This window comes from Lagenorhynchus albirostris, chromosome 10 (genome assembly GCF_949774975.1).
Source record: "Lagenorhynchus albirostris chromosome 10, mLagAlb1.1, whole genome shotgun sequence".
NCBI classification, from domain to species: Eukaryota; Metazoa; Chordata; class Mammalia; order Artiodactyla; family Delphinidae; genus Lagenorhynchus; species Lagenorhynchus albirostris.
In genome coordinates this window covers 2550063-2574678 of record NC_083104.1, presented here as the reverse complement: position 1 = coordinate 2574678, position 24616 = coordinate 2550063, and the positions used below count along the sequence as shown (strand labels likewise).

General features: G+C 60.9%; 1 protein-coding gene across 6 annotated transcripts in view; it reads left to right on the top strand.

The window, feature by feature from the left end:
• The window catches only part of IQSEC1 (IQ motif and Sec7 domain ArfGEF 1), a 332617-nt gene that overhangs the window by 267486 nt on the left and 40515 nt on the right, over window positions 1–24616 (top strand). For all 6 annotated transcript variants that reach the window (XM_060161042.1, XM_060161043.1, XM_060161045.1 and 3 more), the window contains one exon: window positions 22620–22911. In XM_060161042.1, coding sequence (XP_060017025.1) covers window positions 22620–22911 — 292 coding nt within the window. The remainder of the gene's footprint in view (window positions 1–22619; window positions 22912–24616) is intronic.

Sequence of the window (24616 nt, the reverse complement as noted above, 5' to 3'; positions counted from 1 at the left end):
GCTCAGGGCGTCAGGAAAGAAGGGCTTGGGGAGGCGGACAGCCGTTATTCCAAACCCCAGCTCAGCTCTGTGAGTTTATGCAAGTTTCCACACCCTGCGAACCTCTGTTTCCCCATCTGTGACAGGGAGTGGTGCTGCTGGCTCACGGAGGGGCCCGAGGCCCTCCCAGCGGGCGGCTAAAAGCCCTCGCTGCGCTGGCTGCCCCGTCCTCGGTCAGACGCACAGTTGGCCAAGGTCAGCTCTAGGTGCTTCCCACCACCAGGGACCCATTGGATTTTCTTCCTTCCTCTTTTGTAAATTTCCTCTGCATTATGATGACGTGTGGAATATCCGCCCAGTAAGCACGGAGACGAGGCGACGGCACAGGGCTGATGGGTCTGGACCCAGCCAGGAGAGAGTCCTGCGGAGATAGCCCGGGTGCCCTGGAACTGTGTGTTCCTGGGGGGCGGGGGGAGGGTGTGCAAAGGCTGTTGAGTGTGATTTATCATTTGTTCTCAAAAAGCAAATCGTAACGAGTTTAAAGGCCATTACAGCTCTTGAAGAAGTCGTCGGTGTGGCCTTAGAGAATCTGGCTGTTCCTGCTGCGTGAGGGGAAAGTGGTGGCAGTCGTGGTGGAGGACGTGGCGTGGTAACTGCTGCTCGTCTGCCTGCTGTGCCTGCACTTGGGTTGGGCGTGTGCCCCCGAGCCGCCGGCTGTGCTTTGTGCTCGGCCATCGCGGCGAGCAGTGCACCCGTGGATGTACACGCTCTCCGGCCCGGAGGGCACTGTGTTCTCTGGAGAGACGTGTGCAGCCCCGGGGCAGCCACGTCACACTTCCTGTGTTCCTTTATTCACTCATCAAGCACCTGCTCTGCCAGGCCCTGGGCTCGATGTAGGGGAACCAGACTACTCGTGTGAAGCCGTGAGCCCCGGGGCCTGGACCTCGGGGTTGCACAGAACCCTGACTCTTCCCAGCTGCGTGGCTTCAGATATATTGCCTCCCCTGTCTGAGCCTGGATTTTCTCATCTGTGAGGTGGGACCCCAAAGTACATTGTGGGGCCTGTGCAGCTTTGCCTGGTGACTGAGGACCCCTGGTACGTGCCCAGCAAGGAACGGCAGCCATCAGCCCATCATTACGTATCCTCAGTGCTTTCCTTCTTGCTGGTTTCTGGAGTCTGCAGGGGGCGCTGGGCCTGGTCCTAGTTGCTCTGACTTTAATAGCTTTTAATGCCTTATTCGTACATGGCTGTAGCTTCTCTGCTCCTTGATGGAAAGGACTGTTCTTTCCATTTCATTTCCTTGGTTTGCAGTTTCCTAACACGAAGACAGTTTCATGTGAGCTTAAGGCCCAGGTGTAGAACCATGGCCAGAGTCCCCTCCCTCTTTGTATAGATGGGGAAACTATGACGACATTGTTTTTTCCTCTTTGTTCAAAGGTTGGTATAATAATAATGACAGCAGCGGTTGCCATTTGGTGAACTCTGTACGAAGTACTTAGTTCTCAAAGCAGTTTATGAGAAAGAGCTTCTGCTGGGCCCATTTTTCAGTTGGGGGAAGGTTACATGCCTTGCCCAGGGTCACCAGCCAGTAATCTCGAGAGCTGAGCTTTGAACTCCGTCTGCCTGGCTCTGAGGTCTGCACTCCTCACAGCCAGGCTCTGCTCCCTCTCGGACTAAATAATCTTCAGCAAAATATGTCACATCGCAAGTAGAACCTTTTGCATCTTTCCCAAACCACAGAACAGGAGTCTAGTGTCCCCTGCTGTGAGGATTCCCAGAGTGTCCCCAAACGTGCCAGCTATAGGCAGGTTGATGACATCTCTCTCCATTCTCCTAATGTCTTGACAGACCCCAGAGCTACTTCCCCAGACACTCCAGCAGGATGCTGGAGGATGCCCTTGGTCCCAAGTACTTGACGCATTTTGAGGGTAGCACGCTTACCCCCAGGCCAGTCTCAGTGTGGCACGGGGTCTCAGGGACAATAGCCAACTTCCCCTGCCTTGCTGAGGGACCCGTGCGAACATAGCTGGCCTGTGCATGGTGAGGAAGCCCAAGGGCATGGCCTTTGACGTCATGAGGGGACACACATGCATGTGGGCTGTTGAATTCCATCCCATGGGAGGAGAGGAGGACCATTAAAAAAACTGGAAAATTTGAAAGAGTCCCAGCTGGGAGGCAGCCTCCTCGTCTGGGTTTCCTGAAACGGCTGTGGTCCAGGCAGGGTCCGTGTCTGTCTGCCACTGTGTGCACTTTCTTCCCGATGCCTGAAGATGGAAGCAAACGGTGTTTGCTTTTCTGTCTCTGGCTGGGAGGCTCGGTGGTGTGAGAACTGGATGCAGTCGTCCAAGTGAAACTTGGTGACTTACTGTGTTATAGAAAGAGCTCAGTAAGTATCAGTTATGGTCATTGTCAGTGTTATTATTTATCCTGATTATTATCCTGATTATTCCAGAGAGAGGAGGCGTCCCTCCTCTCTCTGGAGCCCAGGCGTCAGGCATCACGTCACGTCCCCTTTCTGGGCCTCGGTTTCCACCTCTGTGAAGACCGTGGGACCCCTGTGGTCATTTGCTGAGGGAGGACGTTTGGTCCAGCGGTTGGGGGGCAGATACTGTAGCCTGTGACCCTGCCCTGGGCCTCACACTCTCTGTGATCCTGGGAATGTTCTTTAGCCTTTCTGTGCCTCGGTTTCCCCATTTGCAGAAGGTGAGTGACAGTAAGAGCTCATTACATGAGTTGATCCACGTAAAGTGCTTAAACGTGTCATGTAAACACCTGGTAGACGGTAGCTTCTCACTCTTTCAGAGTTGAGGGGTTCCACGGCGCTGTTCCTCGACAGGAGTGGATGGCCCCTCTTTTTGACTGCAGGCAGGGCCAAGGCTGCTCGTGGTGCACGGCAGCGGTGACTGGAGGACCCAGATCGCAGCCTTGGTGAAGGGCGACACGCCCCGTGGGCTTGTGTGTGTGCTCCTAGCCTCTGCTTACAGCTGAGGATTGAAACCTCCCACGGAGGATGGACAGTGGAGTCTTTTGCCCAGAGACTGGGAAACGTGCAGCTGGGCACCTGCAAGGGAGGGGAAGGGCTTGGCTGGGTTTGGTGGGTCTGGAGTTGGCACAGGTTTGATGCAGACTGGAATGGGCCACAGAATAAAAATGGTGATATCTGACATTCGGGTGGCCTTTGAATCTTACACACACTTGTCCTATTTGAACCTCCCAAGAGCCTTGTGAAGTATTATTCCCATTTTACGGACAAGGAAACTGAGGGGAGAAAATGAAAATAACATATTCAAGTTTTGTACAGTGTAGATTTGGTCTTCAGGTTAAAGTATACCTTTCCCCCTCCCTGACCTTACTGTGGCGAGGGCTTGGGCTTTCAAGAATGGAGGATGAGGCAGAGGCAGGAGGGGGCGGGGGCAGACAGGAATGTGTGGGACCCCCCCCACCCCAGGCCAAACGGCAGCACTGGGTTCTCCCAGCAGCCACGTGTGGAGAGCACAGAGTCCACGTCGCGGTGGGTGCGGCACCCTTGCAGCTCTGGCTAGTGACCTGGCATCTCATAAACATGTTTGCTGGCCCGTGAGGTCACCCAGGAGGCCGCCCGGCATGAGAAGGGCCCTCCGGGTCCCCTGACAGTGTCAGGACGGCTCCCCCGCGGAGGGGCTGGTGGCAGTTGTTCAGGAACTGCCGGCTGCTCCCGGGTTCCTATGAATCGGTCTTATTTCCCCGTGTAGACCCTGGACAGGCCCCAGGGTAGCTCAGTGCCGTGCTGGGGCCAGAGAGGAAGTGATTGGGAAACAGCTCTTTCCTCTGCCGCGAGAAGGGCGAGGTGCGGCCCTGCAGATGCGGCTTCTCTGTTCCCTCCGGCCTTGACTTTCTCAAAGCCATAAATCAAATATGCAGGGTTTGGGCTTTTTCCCCCATGCAGTAAAAATGGGAGAATGGCCCAGGAAGATGCTAGGCCTTGATGTGGACAGCAGATTCTTGGCACTATTTTAAACTCGTTCTTATGGAAAACTCCAAACATATCCAAAGTAGAGAGAATGGCAGAATGGCTCCCATGGGCAGTTTTACTTCCTTGCCTCCGGATTATCCTGAGGCAAATCCCAGACATTTTGTTGATTTTAAATCAAGGACCTGTCGTGCGGTCAGCCTCACGTCTGGCAGTGGAGATGTCGTGTGGCTGGGGTGGGTCCCTGGGGCACATCCGCGTTCCTCCAATGGCGCTTGGCTGTGGTGGCCCAGCCTGGGAACCCAGAGCCTGGCCCGGTTTCCCGGCCTTGAGACCCGAGTGACGCCAGCCCCCGGGGGAGGCCAGGCCTGCGAGGCCCCTCCGTCAGGTCGTCGGGTGGGATGCCCAAGGCACTGGCCTTCACCCCGCAGGCCCCCAGGCAGGACTGGACTCCCTGCCCAGTGTCCCCACGGGGCCCTGCCTGCTGCCCCGGGGCTGCCCTCGCCCGGTGGTGGGGTAGCAGTGGCCTCTCATCTTGCCTGGCCTCTGGGTGGCCTGACACGTGGCCCCCAAGTGCTCTTTCCTCTGGCTTAAGAGACATCCACATGTACCACTGCAGCTCCTTCCAAGCCCTCGTGGCCAGCCCCTCTCCCACCCGGGCCTCTACCAGGCCCTCGTCCCTCCTCTGTGTCCTGCGGCTTCTACCCTGGCTCCTTACGGCCTCCCCTCCCCAGATCTCCCCGCCCGACCCTGGCTCGGGCTCCGGATAGAAGGCTGGAGTCATCCTGACACCACCCCCCCTCACCGCCCTGCATTGTGTCTCAGCCTGGCACACGGTGGGTGCTCAGGAAATATGAGTTGGTCTGGTCCTTAGGAACATGTTAACATATCCCTGTCACCGCCCCGGCGTCTGACACAGTGCTGGGCACACAGAGGGTGCGCAACCAGATTCAGTTAAAAAGCCACGGTATGCCCGAGTCCCACCCCCACTCCTGCTCTGAACCGGTGCCCACCCAGTCAGCGCACCCCGCACTCTGCTCAGGCGGGAGCTGGTCTTGGGTCACATGGTCTGACGCCTGGTTCTGAGCAAAGGCCTCTCCTTAAGGTCTCTTCCCACTGCCACCCACCCACCGCCTTCCAGCCACCCGGTCCCCGTGGCGCCGTGGGACGCAGCCCCCAGCACGTCCTGATTCTCAGGCCCCAGGTGAGGACTTGGGTGCGTTACCACGTGGCCCTCACAGCAGCCCTGTGAGCTGGACAACACCCCCATCTTATGGCTAAGAAACTGAGGCACAGAGAGGCCTAGTCACTTGCCCGAGGTCGCGCACTCCTGCTTGCCAGGTGCCAGACAGGGGAGGGCCGTGTGCCGCTGTTACAGGAGGTTGAGGGGCAGCATCCTTCCCCAGGCCCTCGCTGTTCCGGCTCCGGCTGCCGCGTGTGGGTGGGGGCCTGTCGGCGATGCTGCACGTCCAGGTCCTGAGAAGCAGGAGGGGGTCGGGGGGCAGGCAAGGGGGGTGGGCTCCCCGTCCCGAGGAAGGGATTGCAGAGGTGCGGGTGTGAAACACGGTGGCCCATCGGCCGGCAGCCCGGTGCCTTGGTCGGCCTCCCTCCTTCTCCCCTCCCCCACTCACTCAGTTACATTACCTCTGCGTCTCAGTTTCTCTGTCGACTAAATGGGTAGGTGATAGAGCACTTGCCTCTACCTTTAGCTCCGAGCGTGAGCCCTCAGTGACCTGCGACCCCTGGGTGACGGCGCGGTGTCCACGTGTTCCCGACTGTGACAGAGGTGCCGCTCTGGTGGAGGTGTTGATGGGGGTACGACTGTGCACGTGTCGGGGCGGGTGTATGGGAACCCTGTACTCGACGCTTCGTTTTGCTGAGAACCTAAAACTACTCTAAAGAGTAAAGATCTATTAAGGAAAAAGTTGTTGGATGGTTAGTCAGTTCCCTGTGAGACGCTCAGCACGCTGGGGGCGTGGCTGTCACCTGCTGCTGTGCAGTGATTCCTGTCACTGTCAGTTCCTTCCTTCCTTCACTCATCCTAGGATGTGCTGGCCCTGAGGACACAGACGCACAACGTGTGTGCCCGTCCCAGGGTCAGCTCACTATCGGGCAGGGCGTCCGGGGGCCTCTTATGGGCTGTGCCCCCTCCGTCATGGGCGCCCAGTGCCCCGGGAAGGGCATGGACAGTGCCACAGCCTGGAGCACAAGGGGAGGGGTGGGCAGGGCCCCGTGGGAGCAGGCATGGGCACTGCCCCAGGGAGTCGGACCGTGACAAAGATTTTAGGTCAGCAAGGACTTGGATGATTTGCAATTTGGAAAGTGCTTTCTCGCAGCGGAGGGAGCGAGAACAGCTTGGTGGCCCACTGTCTAGGGTGGGACTGGACAGCTGGGCCGAGAGCGTCCCGGGCTCCGAGAGGGCCCTGCACCGGGCCCTGGCCGACAGGGTGGGCTGCAGACGGGAGGCCTGCATGCCGGATGCCCCCTCTCTGCCCGGTCGCTCCCCCGAGCCACCTCCCCAGCTGGTGCCTCCTGCCTGCCCTGCCAGGAGGGGGGTGGGTAGGGTCCCTGGGGCCCGGCCCAGCCCAGTCTGCTGGAGCCTGCCACAGAGAACTGCTTTATTTAAGTCCATGTTGCGCATATGGAAATAACTAGAGGCCTTTGTATTTAATTTGGCTCAGCTGGGAAGATTTTTGGCTGTGTGCATGCGTGTGTGTCTGTCTGTGTCTGTGTGTGTGTGTGCGTGTGTGTGTGTGTGTGTGTGTGTTTGGAAAAATCTTTCCGAGTGCACCCAGGGACTGGAAGCCCCAGTCATCCTCATGCAGTCAAATGGTCAAAACCAACCAGGACCGCCCTGGCTCAGCCCGGGATGCGTGTCTGGCAGAGGGCAGGCTGTAGGAAGTGGCCAAGAAGAAAATACACACGGGGCAGAGGTGATGCTGCGTGCACATGAGATCCCGGTGAGGGGAGCGGTTTTGTAAACTTTCAGGTAACCTGTGGGTGGAGTGAAAGGATGAAGCTCTGTGCGTTGCACCAAGGTGTTCCTGGTTCCCGAGCAGGGAGTGCTTAGGTTAGTGCTGGACTGGAGACCACGTTTCCCACATCTCTCTCCGGCCTCAACAAAGGCCCCGGCAAAGGCTCTTGGCCAAGCCCTTGTCCGTCCGTGTGCAGAGCAGAAATACCCCCCGCGCTCACACGGGGGCTTGCAGTTGGCAAAGCCTGTGCTCACTTGATTCCCCCTTGCCTGCTGGGTAGCGGGCAGGAGTGATACCCATTGCTAAGATGAGCCAGCGGAAGCCTGGAGAGGTGAGGTCACCTGCCCGGGGTCACTCAGCCCGGCAGTGGGGCAGCTGGAGCTCGACCTGGTCTGACCTCCTCCCAGAGCCGCCCTACACTCCCTGTGGGCGCTTCCCGAGCTGCAGGGCACCGTTCCTTTCACAGACAGGTGAAGGGGGCTGCTGAGGGTGGGCAAACCCCAGGACGTCACCTGGGCATCCAGGTTTGGATGAACGCTTTTTAAGTTATATCCTAGCCGCGTGACATTGAGGAAGGAGGACGTCTGGTGGGTTGAAGTTTGGTGGCCGTGACGGCTGTGTGGTTGTGGATCGTCAGCCATGTGGACCCACTGCGGTGGGTCTTGCAAAAATCAAACGCTCAGAGGGTGCGGCAGAGTGGAAGGCCTGGGCGTTCCCACCGCTGTGCGGAGCTGTGGGAATTCTGGAACCCTGCCCCTCGGGACTTGGTGTTCTAAATCAGGTTCCTTGGGAACAGCAGGTCCCGGAGCTGCAGATCTGACTTCTCTGCTCTTTGAGTTGTGAATGTTGGTCCTTTGCAAGCATGGCAAGCAAATGCAGATGCTCTGAAAGGAAGGCGGTGTGAGGGAGAGGAGCAGGCCAGGTGTGGGCAGGCTATAGGGAGTGGTGAGGACTGTGGCGGTGGGAGACCGCCTGCCCTCTGATGGGTGTGGCTGCCGCCCAGCTCCGTCTGATTGTTACCAAGCTGGAATATGGGCCCGTGTGGCCTGATCCTTAGCTGCCCATCTGGAGCTCTGTGTTGAGACCTCGTGAGCTCCCCTTGCAGAGACCTTTGTCTCCCAGAGAGCTCTGCCCCTCAGGTGCCCATGTGAGGAGTGGCAGGGTGGGTGCCAGGCCTCCCAGCCAGCCGTCCTGGGGGTGAGGCGCAGGGTCCCAGATGGCTGGGCCTCACCCTTCCCTTGGGCCTCGCCCAGATGGCGCTGGGGAGAATAAAAGGCTTTTTCCAGCCTTTCTCTGGAAAGGCTGCCCGTCCTGCGTTTGGCTGCAGGACTGTCATTAGAGGCCCCATTTCCCTTGGTTTAGGCCTGTCCCCTGGCTTGGTGCTCTGGTCCCTGGGATGTGGGTTGAGATCCTCAGGCAGGTTGGGGTCCCCTGGGACTGCTGGTGATGCCACGTGAGCAGCCCCTCGCCAAGCAGAGGCCGTGGCTGGGCTGGATTGGGGGTTGCCTGTGTCTGCCCTCACCCCTTCCCCACGACCCTGCCTCCACCCGAGCCTGTGGCTTCCCCGCCAGCTGGATCCCAGCCCAGGTAAAAGAGCACATTTGCCGCCTGTGGAGGGGTCCCTGTGCCTGCCTCCCATGAGGCCCCATCGGGGCCGGCCAGCAGGCCTCCCAGGGCTGGGGAGGTGGGCGCGGGCAGAGGTGGCCTGCACGCGGCCCCTCTTCCTTTGAGCCTCGAGGCTTGGTTAGCGGCGTTCTGGGTGCAGGACACACGTCTCTGCCTCAGAGAAACTCGCCCGAGTCTGCGGCCGTTTGGTGCTGCCGAGGCCGGGCGGCAGGGCCAGGGAGCAGGCGTGGGCGCAGGTCCAGAGTCCCAGGCCCCGTCACGGCTGTGGGTATGTCGGGGGAGTCGGATGAGTCTGCCCCCCGCCCCAGGCATCGGTGCCCCCGCTTGCAAGTGAGGGAGGAGTGAGCCCGGCTGCGGGCTTGCTGGGCCTGACTGAGGTGGCCCCAGTGAAATGCCTGGCCAAGGGGCTGAGGGCGCCGCCCAAAGGTCTTACAGGGAAAGTTAGGGGCACGCGGCCCCTGGTCCAGGAGTAGCTAAGAGAGGGCACAGGTATGGGAGGGGAGGCTGGGAGGTTTGCCTGATGCCCAGCTCTGGATCCTGATCGTCCAGTGGGCCTCATCCTTCTCATCTCTGTGTTTGTTGAGTGAATAAGCGAACGAACGAGGGATGCTACTTCCCAGATTCACTGGGGCCCCTTAGCCACTGGTGGCATCGCTCGTGTAGCATCGCTCATTCACTCATTCAGCAAATGCTCACTGAGCTCCCCGAGCCCTGTTATCAGCCCTGGGGGCCTGAGCAAGGGGCCAGCAGCATGCAGCCCCCACCCAGCTTTCCAAGGCAGAGACACAGGATGCAGGAGAAAAGGCAGTCAGATAACCAGCCTGCTCGATGCAGTGGAGACAGTGGAGGTGGGGGAAGGTGGGGCTGGTAGCTGCAGAACCCCTGTTGCCAGGGTGGCCTTTATGCCCTGCGTTTGCCGTGCCCTGAGCCCCATGGGATGGCCTTCGCTGGATCTGACTGCAGGCTGTTGGTGCTGACCTCTGACCCTCCGTCCCCCCCGGCTATTTTAATGGGAGTGACTCACGATGAGCTGCCGGGAGGTCCAGCCCGGGCTCCGGCAGGCAGGCGGGTAGACAGCCGTTCTTTATGTTTAGGAGTCAGGCCTGCGCCAGGGATGTTGGAGCCGCCACCTCCCCAGGGCCTGTCTGGGGAAGGGCGCTGCCCCGCCCCCTGGAGGGTTCCTGTACAGTTAGGCTCGGCATTGGCTGTCTGTAGGGCTCCTTGCCCGGCAACGGGTCCCCGACTCCATACCCCCGAGGGGGCGGCCTCGCTCCTGCCCTGCAAGTGGGAAACTGAGGCTTGGGGAGGGTGGCTGGACGCCGGGGTGTGGGCCACCCGCCCATACTCTTGCCGACTCCCGTCGGGACACCGTAGAGTGGTGAGTGCCCTGCAGGGCCGTGTGGGCACTCAGGACCTGGGGTGGGGAGTGCCATGCGGTGGCCCCCACGCCCCACAGCTCGGGCGTCCCAACACCGCCCCTCTCCTGATGCGCTCACGTCCTGAGGAGACCCCGCTCCTGCCCGAGGCCCATCTCGCCAGCAGCATCTGACAAACAGGGAGATGCTGAATGTTGGCGCAGTTAGCAGGGCTCTAAAAATAGCCTCCCACTCTGAGAAGTTCATTGTTCTGAGTCCTATATTTTTATACGTATATAAAAACCACTTCTGGAGGCCTTGGTGCCAGTAGAGCCAGTCTGCAGCCCGGGAGGCGGGAGGCGGAGCTGAGCTGGACCTCATCCCCGGCAGCGCAGGCCGCGGGGCAGGGGAGCGGATGCTTTGCGGCCACAGCCCTCTCCCCGGAGGTGATGGGGCAGTCGGGCCAGCGACCTGTCCGCCCCCGTCAGGGAGGACGGTGGCTGGGCGGCTTGGGAGGGGCTGTTCCAGGCTCAGGGGCCATCCGAGGGGTCTGCGGGTCACAGAGGCAAGAGGCGCGGGGGTGGAGACCCAGGGCCGGTGTCAGGGCTGCGGGCCCTCCCTGCAGCTGGACACAGGGTCGGAGTGAACCCCATTTCTCTTGCTCAGGTCTAATTCAGACCTCGGGCTCCCGAAACTGGCCCTGCCCGAGTCCCAGCTAGCTGGGGGTCGGGGGCAGCCCACTGACCACCCCGCCCCGGCCCCTCGGAGAAGCAAGGCAGGGGAGAGGTCCTACCGGGCTGCTGGGTCCTACCTGCTGGGGCCCTCTCCTCTGGTGCTCCTCCAGGGCCCTTTCCTGTACTGTTCAGGTGTGCCCAGGTCCCTGCCGGCTGGCACGCCACAGGCCTTCCCTGGAGCGCCAACCCTTCAGCCACCGCCCATCCCCTCCTCTCACCCACCCGTCCTCCTTCTGCCCCAGCTCCCTCCCTCCCTCGCCTCCGGGCCCTCTCAGCCCCATCCTTAGCCTCCCCAGCTTCTCGGTGACCTCTGGCTCATCACTGTCCCTGGGACCAGCCCTTTCCCCCATCCCGTCATCAAGGCCTGCTTGTGCCCCCAAGGGTCACCGCAGGGGAAGGATGGGGGGAGGCGGAGGCAGTGACTCAGGGGCTGAAGGGCCTGTGCTCCCCAGTTAGCGTTCCCTTTCTAAGGTGCCACTGCCATCCGTCCCACCCCAGGTAAACCCTAGACCCTCCCTTGGCCTTGCCCCGACCCTCCGGTCCACTGCACCCTCCCTGACAAGCCTTGCAAGGTCCTGAACACTGGCTCCTGCTGCCCCGTGTGTGTCCCGCCAGACTGAGCTTTCCCATCCCTTGTGCACACAGTGGACCCCGACCTCCGCTGCTTAGCCTCCACACACACAGTGTCCTGAGCCGGGAAGAGCCCTCCCCCGCCACCCGCTGCTCCGCCTGGGGTCCTGGCAGAGGGTTTGTGCCTTCCAGGAAGCTTCCCGCCTCAGGCGCCTGATGCACCCCCATGACTGTTCCTAACGCCATCTGTCGTCATCGTCCATGTCCCCCCGCGTCCCTGGCCCTGACCTGGGTGTGTCATATAGTTGGCTTCAGTTCACGGAATGAAGTGACCAGCCTGGGGGAGGGGGTTGCACGGGGGCTCCTGGGGGAGGACAGACCTTCCCATGGGCGGCTGCGTTGGGGTCTACATTGCGGTCCCCACGCAGCCCAGCTGCTCCATCCATGGTTTGGTGAATAAGACTTTTCAGGTCCAGAGAAAATCTTGAGAGATTAAAACCGGTGAGGTTTTAAAATCACCATTCTTTTTTTAAAAAAACAACACTCTGGGGCTTCCCTGGTGGCGCAGTGGTTGAGAGTCCGCCTGCCGATGCAGGGGACATGGGTTCGTGCCCCGGTCCGGGAAGATCCCACATGCTGCGGAGCGGCTGGGCCCGTGAGCCATGGCCGCTGAGCCTGCGCGTCCGGAGCCTGTGCTCCACAACTGGAGAGGCCACAACAGTGAGAGGCCCGCGGACCGCAAAAAAAAAAAAAAAAAAAACAACAACACTCTGTAGTAAGTTATCTTATTAGCTATGTGGCTATGTTTAAAGCCTCAGTAAGGGAGCTGGTCAGGCCAAATCCTTAGGCTTCGGCCTGCAGACGCCATGTCCCTTGGGGGCCCTGGAGGGGACTGAGCCGTCAGGCCGCTGCTGCAGGGCCCTGGCTGGACCGTTTTACTGTTGGGAACCTGAGGTCAGGCCAGGGGAAGTCACCCCTTCGGGGGACTTGGGCCCGTGGCTGCGGCTCTGTGCCCTCGGCACCTGCGGGGCAGGCAGGCAGGCAGGCGTCCACCACGAGGCAGGCGGCCGGCGGGGGCCCAGGGCACTGCGGGTGGCTGCCTCTGAGCTCAGCGATGGAGGCCACGCAGGAATGCGATCTCTTCTGATTTTATCTAAGAAAAGCCAGAAATTCGGGGGAGTGAACACTCCTGGTACCTAGTTCTCACTTGAGAAAGAAAAAGAAGGTGGTGACCGCTGCTCTGTGTCGACCAAACAGAGCCACGTGAGCTGGACTCAGGCCCTCCGCCTCAGGTGTGCACCTCGCCCGTGGGTGGGCTTCCAGAGCCAGGGCTGTGGGGCGGCGGGAGGGGAGGGGTGTGGCCAGGTAGCCCCCGTTTCCTCTGTGTCTGACGCGGGGCTTGGCTTGGTAGTCAGGATTCCAAACAGGCCACAGGTCACAACCAGCCGGGGCTCTTTTTGAAGTCCCGTTTCAGGGGCCGCACTGCTGGCTGACCCTTTGAATTCTTGGGATCTCCAGACTTGGGTGGGAATCGGCTGCCGACTCTCTGAAGGGAATCTAGGGACCAGCCCGGTTTGGGGGCCACGTGCCCCAGGCCCTCTGCAGTTATCTCGTGTCTGTCACCTGGGCACCACCTCGCGAGGGAGGGGTGTCAGTGTCCGGCCAGAGGGTCCTTGTCCCTTTTGAGCCCAAAAGTTAGGGGCGGGGAGGTAGAAAAGCTTCCAGCTTTCCTTTAAAAACCTATTTCTAGACAGTTCTGAGTCATGTTTGCGTGGATTTTCTGCATTGAAATTGGCACTTTGGGTGTGTTTTGGGTCTCAGTGGCTCCGTATCCCGCCATCCCCAGCCAGGATCTGAAACCTTATCTGAGGGTTGGGTCCAGCCAACCCGGCTGAGACAGTTTGTTGTAAGTTGGTGCCCACCCGGGCTCAGGTCCCGCTCCCACAGACCTTGGCGGTCCACGTGGCAGACAGAGCAGCCCTCGGGAGTCTGGGTTTCTTTAAAAAGGCTTCCCTGGCTTGGTAGGGGTAGTTCAGAGTGTGTGCATCTCCTATGTGCGAGGTGTTGTTCTGAGGCCTAGATGTCACAGGACAGACATTCCCACAGATGGTGGCAAGGCAGTGGCATACCACTGTAGAGAGGTGCAGCAGGGGAAGATTGGGGGAGGGCTGGGGTCCTCGCTGAGACTCGGGCAGCCTTTGAGCAGAGACCTGAAGGAGGTGAGGGAGTGAGCCAGGTGGACGTCTGGGAAAAGACACCAGCAGAGGGAAAGCACGTGCAAAGGCCCTGCGGTTGGAGTGTCAGGAATGTGGAGGAACAGCCAGCAGACCAGCAGGGTGGGGGTGGGATGGCCAAGGGGGCATGGAGGAAGGGTAGCAGGGGGACAGCCGGTCCTGCAGAGCCTTCTGGGTCACTGTGAGGCCTTGGCTCTAAGCCCCATGAGGGACAGCAGAGGAGGGACCTGGTCCGAGTTGTGTTTTAACAGATCCCAGCTGCTGAATGAAGGGGTGAGAGGGGCCGGATGAGCCTGCTGGAGAGGCTGTGGCCATAAGGCAGGGAAGAGGTGAGGCCTGCGCAGACCGGGCTAGTGGGGGGTAGGCCAAGCAGTCAGGTGCTGGCTCTGTTTTGAAGGTGGAGCGGCCCAATTTGCTGACAGACGGGGAGTTGGGTGTGAGAAAAAGAGAATTGCCAAGAGCGGCCGGCAGATTTTTGGCCTGAGCAGCTGGAAGGATGGAGTTGCTATCGGCTGAGATGGGGCGACTGCAGGGGCGGGTGGGGGCCACGCAGGAGCTCAGCGGAGCCTGTGTTCCAGGGGTCTGCTGGGCAGCAGAGAGGGTGCGCCTGGGGCTGGACACGCGTTTATTCAGTTCCTTTGTGATCACTGTAGAGCCTCATTAAAGCAAGCGTAGGAACTGGGTAAAAGCAGGAACTCTGCTGATTCTCCTGCGCCTGCCAAGCCCTAGGGCCGCCTCCAGATTGTCCAGAAAGCTCGTCGCCTCCCTCGTTTTGGATATGGGGCTCCTCGTTAAGCAGCCAAAAGGGACCTTGGATGTTCAGGTGGGCGTTGAGGTGGATGTGGCTCCCGCCTCCCCCAGCCCCTCTGGCTGAGGCCTCGGCGGGGTCTGGAGGCCCTGCGTGCTCCCCGTGGACTTGCCCGCCCGGCCCTCCATCCACCCTCCCCAGATTTCCACCAGCCCTGCAGCCCTCCTGAGGTCCTTCTAGGTCACACTGACCCAACCTGCCCACCAGGGGAGGTGCCTAGCATTACCCGGCCTCGGTCTAGGGGGTGCCCAGCTTCTCCTCCCTGGGAGGGAAGGGCTTCGGGGTGTCCGCCGGGATCCATAAGTCCCTTCGGTTGCCAGCTAGGCATCCGTCTTCACTGAGGACCACTTACCAACTGTGGTCCAGGCTGCGAGGCTTTAGTCCTCCCTGGAGATGCTGCCTCCACCCAGACCAGGGAGGAGGGTGGGTGAGCAGCGTAGGTGCGGCCTCCCCGGTCCCCTGGGGAAGCCCTCTGCCCCCGTCTTCCTGGCACACCAGCTCTTTGTCCCTTTACACACTCACTTCTCCCTTCACATCCACCCCGTGTCCTTGTATGCTGTTCCTCGGGGCCAGGCATGTGTCAGTGGGAAAGACTGGGAGAATGACCTGCTCTTGCATCCTGACTCTGCTTCAAGCTCTGCGTCCTTGGGCGAGCCCTGAACCCTGAATCTCCATTTTCCCGTCAGCGGAGGGGGGAGAGCCGTGCCTTCTCCACAGGGCCACGGCAGGGATTAAATACATGCACTTAGCTTGTGCCAGGGCTCCCACGTGGCACGCTGGGTGGGTGTAGGTGGGTGACGACCCACCCCAAGCCACAGCAGTCCCTGAAGACTGGTTTTCCAGACCCTGATGGAACGCCTGCACTGCCCCGAGGCAGCCCTTCCCCAGTAGCTGAACTGCTAAACACCTCACCTCCCGAAGCCTCCGGGCTGCCTTCACACTGCCTGTGGCCCCTGAGACCTGCCTGCCCTTGTTGCCCCAGGATGGAGGACACAGCCACCACTTCCTTGCCCCCTTCCCCTCCTCTCCAGACCGTGCCCTGGTCTGCCTGCGTTCCTCCCCCAGAAGCTAGTGCAGAGCAAGACCGTCCCCTCCGCGTTCTGGGCGACACACCTGTTAACGTGGCCTAGGCAGCAGAGTCACAGGAGCCCAGGGGGAGCTGGCGAGGCCGCGCGTCAGTTGTCTCTGGCCTGGACTCCCTTTCTGGAAATCAGAAACCCTGAACAGAGCCCTGGACGTCTAACCACGGGCAGGCCTGCAGATCGCTCTTCCTCTGTGTGGGGCCGGCCCACTCGGAAGAGGGTGGCTTTTCCATGTCATGTGACCACAGCTGGCATCATGCAGCCCGGGCTGGCTTATCTCATGACCACGCACGACTCCGAGACCCCCAGGCCCTGAACCCCAGCTCTGCCCCCGGCATGTCAACCGCACACGCTTTCTCTGGGCCGCCAGCTGGCAGGTGCACCCGCCTGGGGTCAGGTCCCCTGCATGGGTGACCTTGGCCCAGTGACTCAGCTCCACCAGCCCCACGTTCCTCATCTACAGAAGGGACAGTGGCTTAGCACCCACCCACCCCCACCGCCTCGGTCCCCAGGGATGGTGGTTGGGTTACAGGCCACGTAGGTTAAACACCCAACACAGCTCCTGTACCCAGCAGGTTTACAGACGAGAGTTGCTGCTGTATAACCCAAACGTGTGTGTGTGTGTGTGTGTGTGTGTGTGTGTGTGTGTGTGTGTGTGTGTGTGTCACTCAGAAGTCACAGAAGCACAGGGCATACGTCTGTCGGCTCTGAGGCCAGGCTACCTGGGTTCTGATTTCACTCGTGAGCTGTGTGACCTCAGGATGGGCCCAACCTCTCTGTGCCTATGGGGTGTGTTGGGCGGTCAAGAGGACTAAATGAGCTTCACGTACAGCTTAGAACACCACTGACTATGCAGACATTAGTATTATTTCTGTCATCAGCATCATCAGTGTTGGGGGTGAGCAGTGGGTTCCTGCTTCTGCCCCGAGCCTCCTCTAACATCTTTCTTAAGAAAAGTCATTCATGACCTCGCAGGCCATAATTAGACATCCGTGGCTCAAGAGGCCGAGGGCCCCTGCCCTGACTCTCCCCAGCTAGATTCAGGACGTGGCGTCTCGGCTGTGGGGCCTGGGCCCCTTTCTAGGACCCTCGTGCCTTCCCCTGGGAGCCCCTCACCCGCCTCCGTGGCTCAGTGCTGCAGGGGGTGTCCGCAGAAGGAGGGGCCCTACAGCAGGCGGGGTAGGTGACCCTTCTAACTGCTGGCACGTGCAGGTAAGGCCCTGTCAGTCAGAGAATAACTGGAGACAGCAATCAGAAAGCGCTTTTATGAGCCGAGCAACTTTTAAGGACTTTTCCTGTACCGACTCTGTAAAGCCTCACAGCAGGCATGTGAGTTGGCTCTCTAATCGCCCCCATCTTACAGGAAAGGAAACTGAGGCATGGAAGGATTCCTGCCTGTGGTCACACAGCTGGTGAGCAGTGGAGCCAGAATTCCAGCCCAGACGTCTGGCTAGGAGGCGGCGGCTAGGAGCCCGTCCAGCCCCTCACTTGGCAGAGAGGAGGCGGAGAGGCTTCAAATGTGTCCTCTGTTCTTATGTGGTTTCCGTCATCCCAGGGCTGTCGGAAGCTCCGGGCGCTGTGATCCAGCCATTTCCCCACGTAAACATAACACAGACCAGCCTCTAGTGCAAGAAGACATGTTTGGAAAACTGGAGAAGGGGAGGAGGAGCCTGGGGTAACTCGGCGACGCAGAGCTCGGCGTCCCCAGGCTGGTGTGGGTAGGGCCGGGCCACTGTGGCCGCCTCTGTGTGCAGCTCCCCTACACATACAGCCCCCTCCTGCTCTGTAGCCTCGGGGCCCCGTTGTGCATGTGCGGAGCTTGGCCTCTCGGGAAGGAGCCAGTCCTGGGTTGCGGTCTTTGCCGGAGGCTGAGGCTTTCAGGGACTGAGCCCTCACAGAGCAGAACTCCCAGTGGGGTGGATGGACCCCACACACACTCGCCCAGGTGATCTCCACGGTGACCGGGAGTGCGGGAGCAGGGGCCGCAGCAGGCGGGGGTGGCCTTGTAGAGGAAGTGGGACTTGAGCTGATACCTGGGTGTGGCCTCAGAGGCCAAGAAATGCAAGTGAAGGGCAGCGGGGTGCAGATGGATGGCGGCTTCTAGCCAGTGCAGGAGTCCTTCAGCCACACCTCTGACAGGTCTGACCTGCCGCAGCTTGCACACCTCCAGTGACGGGGAGCTCATCACTTCCAGAGCAGCCCTGACCACATGAGAGCATTTTTTCTCGAGCAGGGCGATGCAGGTCACAGTTCTGTCTGCAGCAGGATCTGCTCTGTCCTCTGCCTGTCAGCCCGTCAGAGGCTTGACCGCAGGCCTCATATCCCCTCTGGCCGCTGCTCTCCTGGCTACACGGTCTCAGCCCTTGGTGGGAGGTCGCCTTGTGCTGTAATAGGGGTTGGCAGACGGGGCCTCTCTCGCCCCAGCTGGCGTCCATCGTGGTCTGTGGTGCGCCGTGCTGGCAGCCGTGCAGAAGGGAGTCTGTGATGGATTAGTGATGTCTGTCCTGGGCTGGCGGGAGAAGGTGGGAGCAAAAGCGCCCAGGCTTGAGAACCCATCTGGGGCTCAGACGGTCTTCCGCTGTGATCCGATACCTGTCCTGGACGGTAGGGCTGGGTCTGCTTCTGGCTTTTTACTCGTTCTTGTTAGTGGCTGGCTTCTCGGCTTGTATTAAACTCAGGCCAGCCAAAAAGGTCCCCCAGTCTTTTTCATAAGAACAGCCATCAAGCTAAACCTTCCCCCATCTTGACGTTGTTTCCAGTACATTGATATATAATTAATTTAAATCAATCCCTTGTTGACAGGCATTTAGATTGTTTCCAAGTTTTTATAATTAGAAACAACACTGCGGTGGAATTCCTTGTACTCGCCTCTTTGCGTATTGGTCTTATTTCCTTCGCGTGGATCTCCAGAAAAGGGATTGCTGGATCAGGAGCGTTTTCTCAGAGTGCTGGCACCAGCCTTAACTGTCATGGAACGTCCCAGAAACTCTAAACTGTCAGGGAATGGCAGGGACTTGGGAAGGCGCCTGCCCATTCCTAGATTTACACATGGCCCGGGAGTCTGTGCGTGATCACGAATTCCAGTGTGCAGCTGAGGACCGACTCGGGAGTGTCCGGTCCTGGCTGATGGACAAAGGCTTTGGGAGAAGCTTCCCCAAGAGAGAAGGAGGACCTGGCTGGCGAGAGGTGGAGCTCCCGTCCGTCGAGCGCGGTGGTGAGGAAGAGGCGTGCAGGGCAGGCTGGGAGCCGGGCCAGAGATCTGTGTCCCTGGGGCAGCCTGCAGTGGGCATCCTGCTGTGGGGTGCCTCTTCTGCTCAGGGGACAGACCCTTCTCCCCCAAGAAGGAGCTGGGGGCAGAGGCGAGTGCTAACCAGGACAGAGGGGCTTCGAGCCCTGAGCTCCAGGCTGTGGGTAAACGTCTCCATGGGTTCAGGTCAAGCATCAGCAGGACTGAAGGTCAATGACCAGGTCTAGCTGCTGCCCTGAAATATTTAGAGCAGCGTGTCCTGAGAGCATCTGTGGCTGCCCGTGCTTGTCATCAGCAGGCGTTTCACGTCAGACGTTGTCCTTGTGTTCACCAGGGGTTTGGCTCTGGTTAAGGAGACTCTCTCGGTGTCTAATGCTATGTCGCTTGTGTTTGGGACCATGAAGGAGTGATGTTCTCTGGCTCAAGATGGGTTCTTACACTACGTGCTCTGCTCGCTTTTGTCCACTCATTTCTTGGAGGACAGTGAGTCATACTGGTTGCAGTAGGATGGCCTGGCCATTTCTTATCGGGATGGTTTGAAGTTTGGATTTGGGGCGTGCAAGGGCTGCCACATTGCACAGCTCAAGGGACCCCATTCACGTAGATTCGGCAGGACTTGGTGACAGGTGGAATGGGGTGAGGCCCCATTCCATCTGTCCCCAAGTGGGGTTTGGCCGTCGGGGAGGGACTAACTTGGTGACTCAGCTCGGGACTCTGGCTCCGTCACTGCATGGTGATGGGCGACCGTCACCGGTTAGGTTTGGGGCAGGTGGGATGTACCAGCGGGGGTGATGTAAGAAGCCACATTCCGGGACCGGCAGGTGGCTGGCCTGGGAAGTGCCTGCCCTCACTCAGCAGGTGTCGCTGGGCCCCGTTAGTCGGGCACATGTGTCAGCATTTGGGGAGCGTCAGCCAGCAACGCAGAAAAATGACCCACGTCCTCACAGGGCTCCGATACTGATGTGGGGGGCAGCCAGCAAAGGAAAGACAGGAAGAATACATCACACTATACAGCGTGCTGGTGGGCAGACCACTGAGTGTGGGACTAGGGGTGCTGGGGAGAGGGCTGTGTGGTTTTAACTTGGGCGAGTAATGGGGGCCTCATTGGAAGGTGGCACTGAGTAAAGACCCAAGGGAGGTGAAGGTGTGGTGCGTGCTGAGATCCGGGGAACGGCGTTCCAGGCAGACGGAACAGCCAGGGCAAAGGCCCTGAGGCCTGCCTGGCCCCTTGGAGAAGGGAGGAAGGAAGCCAGTGAGGCTGGAATAGAACGAGCAGGCAGAAGAGGGACCGGCGTGCAGTCAGCCGAGGTCAGGCCTGAAGGGCACTGCAAGGAGGATGGTGTCTTCCCAGTGGGACGGGGAGCAGGGAGGCCCTCGACGTGGCTCCCGTCTGGTCAGGATTGCTCTGACTGCCGTGGGGAGAAGAGAGGCGGGGGCGTGAGTGATAATCCCGGGAGCCGCGGTGGCGGTGGCCTGGAACACCTGCTGACAAGTGGGCAGGCAGGGGTGTTTCAAAGGTCGGGCTCACAGGGGAGAGGCTGCAGGTGACTGTCAGCCCCTTCTCTTGGCCTGGAAGGAGGCCTGGCCCTCTCCGCCAGGCACCTTCTGAAACCTGCTGGCTTGAGACGGTCGGGAGCCAGGTCACGGGCAGAGCAGGAACCCCGGGCTGGCACAGCCCCAGAAAGCCCTTGCATCCCCCCAAGCACCTCCATCCCCATCCGATCCCGAGTGCGCCCCTCCTGCTGGGGCCCAGCCTCCACACGGAGGGACTCCGCACAGATGTCCTGTCCATGAGCTCAGGCGGGCGGCCAGGCCTGGCCCCTCCGCAGGGCAGAGCATGGCCGTGGGTCAGGGGCAGTCCCCTGCCTGTCCTTCCTCAGCTCCCTCTGCCCCACGCCGGCCCAGCCCGGCCCACTGCGGGGGGATAGGGGGACGGCCTTTCACCTGTTGACACCTGTTCACGTCGCTCCGTGATCAGGTGAGCGCGGGCGGGGTAGGGGTAAGGGGCCAAGCCCCTTCCCTGTGAGGGTGGACACCCCCTTTGTCGGGGGGTGTCGGGCGCTGGGGGAGAGTCCAGGCCCCCAGCAGGAGGGGCCCGTGAGGCACGGAGGGACTTTCCGCTCGGACCTGCACGGAACCCGCCCTGTCTCCGTGGCCTCTGCAGACTCAGGGCTCAGAGACGATTTAAAATCCTGGCGAGCTGAGCCCCGGCTGCTTCTCCTCAAGGACACGGTTCTGTTTGCTGTCACCCTCTTGCTGGGAAAGACAGAAGGGGCTCTGACAGAAGTGCTTGCAGGGGAGGCGTGGTGCAGGCCGGGGCCCCCGCGGGCACCTCTGGGGCGTCCATCGCCTCTGGGGCCCGTGGGCTCCTTCACTCTCCCCTCCAGCTGTCCGTCCCGGGTGGTGGGCCTTATCAGGAGAACGGGAGGAGTCTGCAGTGCTGCCCGTCCCTGTCCCCGTCCACCAGCCCACACAGGCCCACGAGGCCCCGAGGAAGCTGCTGCCGGGTGACCACGCGCGGCCAAGGAGGGTCTCAAGTGGTGGTGGGCCTGAGGCACCGAAGGCGGCCCACCTGGGTCACGGACAGGGGCCAGGCCTTGGCGATGAGCGTGAGCCCTTGACTCACAGCCACATTGAGGCCAGGCACCCAGGACTCTTCCCCGTGGAAGGACCCTCATCACACCCCAGCTCCTGGGCACCGGCTGGGATGTCCTCTGCTGCAGGAGACCCGCTGTCTGTCCCCGCGGGCCAGAGCGGAAGGCCTGCGCTCTTCTTAGACGGCCTGCCGGGCAGCACGTGCTGGGCTTTACAGCCAGGTGGGCTGGGGTGTGCTGGCTCCAGGGCCTGCGTGCCCATGCCCCCTCCGCAGGAGGCATGTTTCACGCTGGGCAGTTGGCTCTGCAGGCCCTGGGACCCGTGGGGACAGTGGGGGCGGAGCTGGGCAGGTGGGCCGGGCACAGAGGCTGCTGAAGGCAGGGCGTTCCCACTGTTCTGAAGGCGGGACTCTGGAGGACGACTGTAGCTCACGGGGTCTGTGAGCCCTTCCCTCCTCTGGGCCACTTCCAGAGGGACCCCACCCTGGCCCCAGGGATCCGATGGACCGGGGGGTGGCAGGGCGCCTCGGGAGAGGCCGCCAGAAGCTGCCAGAAACTCGGTTGCACGTTTCTCTCTTCTCTCTGTGTCCCAAGTCTTCTAAGGTCATGAGTTCGGGACGAGTAAGCCACCCCTCTGTCCCCCCACCAGGCACTTGGAAGATTGAGGGATCTGCACAGGCCTGGGACGAGGGCGGTGGGGTGGAGGGGAGCCCCCAGTGTTGGGCTTTAATCCCAACTCACCTACGTTCTACCTGTGCAACCTCGGACAAGGCCTGTGCTGTGTGGGCCTCAGTCTCCTCACCTGGAAAAGGGGTTAATAATCTGTCCTCTGGAGGGCTAATCTCGCCTTCGGGGACACCAGTCAGTTTGATTAGGACCCTCAGGACCTCATTTTAACTCAGTTACCTCCTTAAAGACAATCTCCAAATGCAGACACATTCTGAGGTGCTGGCTGTTAGGGCTTGAAGTATGAAAATGTTGGTGGGGAGGGACCAGTTCAGCCCATAACAAACACCGGCACAATGCCTGATTCTCCCGTAGGTATGCAGTGAAGACTTGTTTTGTTAATTATTGTTTTTTTTTTTTTTAAAAAAAAAAGAGTGGTTTACTTAAACCAGGCAGTGGGAGTGAGGGAGTGGAGGGGACGGGACCCACTGTCTGTCAGTGAATGTCACTAGGCACCTGCTCTGGGCCGGGCCCGCTCGAGGTCCTGGGTTCGTCAGTGGACCCACGGAGCCGACCTTCCCGTGGGAGACGCACAGTGAACAGAGTCCTTCAGGGAGGGGTGTTGGCTGTGAGGAGGGGCGAGCTGTACAGAGAAAGTGGAATCACCGCAAGGGGAGGCGAGGGTCACGGCCCTCGGCCTCCGCCGCCCCTGGGGACCACCTGTAGGAGGGTGGGGGGATGCCTGCGGGGCCCTGGGCTCTGGTTTCCCGCTCACCAGAGGCCCGTCCTCTCTCTGCAGTGTCGAGGGCGAGGCCCCCAGCAGCGAGACTGGCACGTCGCTGGACAGCCCCTCCGCCTACCACCAGGGCCCCTCGGCGCCCTGCTCCGGCCTGGGCCCGGACCACTCCGAGCACACGCCAGGCGGCGCCTATGGGCTGTATGCGGGGCCGCCCGGGCAGCAGCGCACGCGGAGGCCCAAGCTGCAGCACTCGACCTCCATCCTGCGCAAGCAGGCCGAGGAGGAGGCTATCAAGCGCTCACGGTCCCTCTCCGAGAGCTATGAGCTCTCCTCCGACCTGCAGGACAAGCAGGTAGGCAGCCAGCCACGCGGGCCACGGGGAAGAGGCGTTGGGGGTTGGGGGAGGCTGCGGTGCCTGCGCGGCCTCGGACGACGCGGCCCTTTGCTGGGGCCGCCCAGGGCCGCGGGGGACCCTGTGTGCTCCACGGCCGCGCCCAGGCAGGGGCTGCTCCCCGCGGACGTGGCCTCTGCCTCAGCCTGGGCTGGCTCCTCCCGAAACGCGGAGGGTTCCGAGGGAAGGAGCCGATGTGGGACGTTCCTGTCCGGCCTCGGCCTCTGCCCGGTTCACAGCCCTCCTCTCTGGGCTCTGGGGCCCACGCTGGGTGTCAGGACCTGGTGCCACCAGTGTGCTTGGGTTTCGTGGCGGCCGCTGAGGTCCTGGGATCCAGGAGAGAGCTGAACCTTGGGAGGTCTGCAGGAGGGGCCCTCGGGGAGGGGACGGTCAGTTCACAGAAAGAGCACGTGCTCTGAACCGAACAGCGAGCCCATCCCCAGCCAGTGAGGCCAGGCTGTTCATTCCACCCCTCAGTGTACAGCCCCGTGTCCTGGGGGAAATCGCCTCCTTGCAGGTTGCCCTTCCTCCCCGGAGCCTTGGCCCAGACCCACTGTGGGGCTGGCACGTGTGTACAGAGCGACGGGCATGCATGACCTGCTCGCTTGGCCTCTTAGGTTGATGGGAGAGAGGGGAGGGGTCCCGGTTGGGTGGCAGGTGGGGGGCAGAGGGAGTGAGAGCTCATGAGGGGACAGAGGCTTCTCACTCCCAGCCCCTCAGAGCGCAGGCACGTAGTAGGCACTGTACTAAGAATTCTTGTGTGAAGCTCTGACAGGAAGCTCCAGGCTTCAGGAGCACCCCCAGGCTGCCGGCGTGCGGGGCCGGCCTGCCTGTCGCTGTCCCCAGCTCCTGTGCCCTGAGCTGTGCGCAGTCTCCTTGTGAGCTCGGGCGGCTGCCTCTGCCCCGGCCTGGCTGCAGGATCTGCCCGGCAGCCCCTCAGACGCCAGGCTGCAGAAGTCGCCCTGCCCTCTCACCTCCCACACCTACCCTGGCCTGGACCCTCTGTTTGCTCCCCAGTCTAACTGTCTCTTACAGAGCAGAGGTCCGGGCCTGGTGTAGCCCCAGACTTCTGCGGGGAGCGGTGCGGTGTGTGGGTACTGCCCAGGGCGGGTCTTCCCCCGACACAGTCCGTACCGGCCCCCTCTCCCTGTTCTTGGCGCTGCCCTGTGACCGTGGACAGCCCTGCCTACCTGCCCTGGTCTTCATCTGTCTGCCCGTGAGTTGGGAGTGACGGGGGTGGGGCCCGCAAGTGGCCAAAGCCTGAAGCAGATGATCCCCGTCAGGCAAATATTGGGGAGCAAACAGACCCCTGGCCTCGTGGCGCTTGGCCTTGTGGCCAGGTCCACGGCAGGGGCCTCTGTTCCATTTATCAGTTTCACCCATAGCCAAAGTGGATCAAAAACAGTTTATAGTAACAAACGTCTGCAGCAGGACCATTAAGATAGAAGTGGGAAAGGTTAAAACTTCCGAGAGGCCTGTGGAGGTAATCATATGCTCCCTGCAGCCTTAATGTGGCCACAGCCGTTCATTTTCATCCCTCGCACATTAGCCTGATGCCCACCGTGTGCCAGACCCCGTGCTGGGCGCCGGGGAGTCAGCAGGGAGCAGAGTGCAGCCCCAGCCCTCAAGCAGACGCTGTGGTCCAGAGACAGGTTAACAGTGAAGA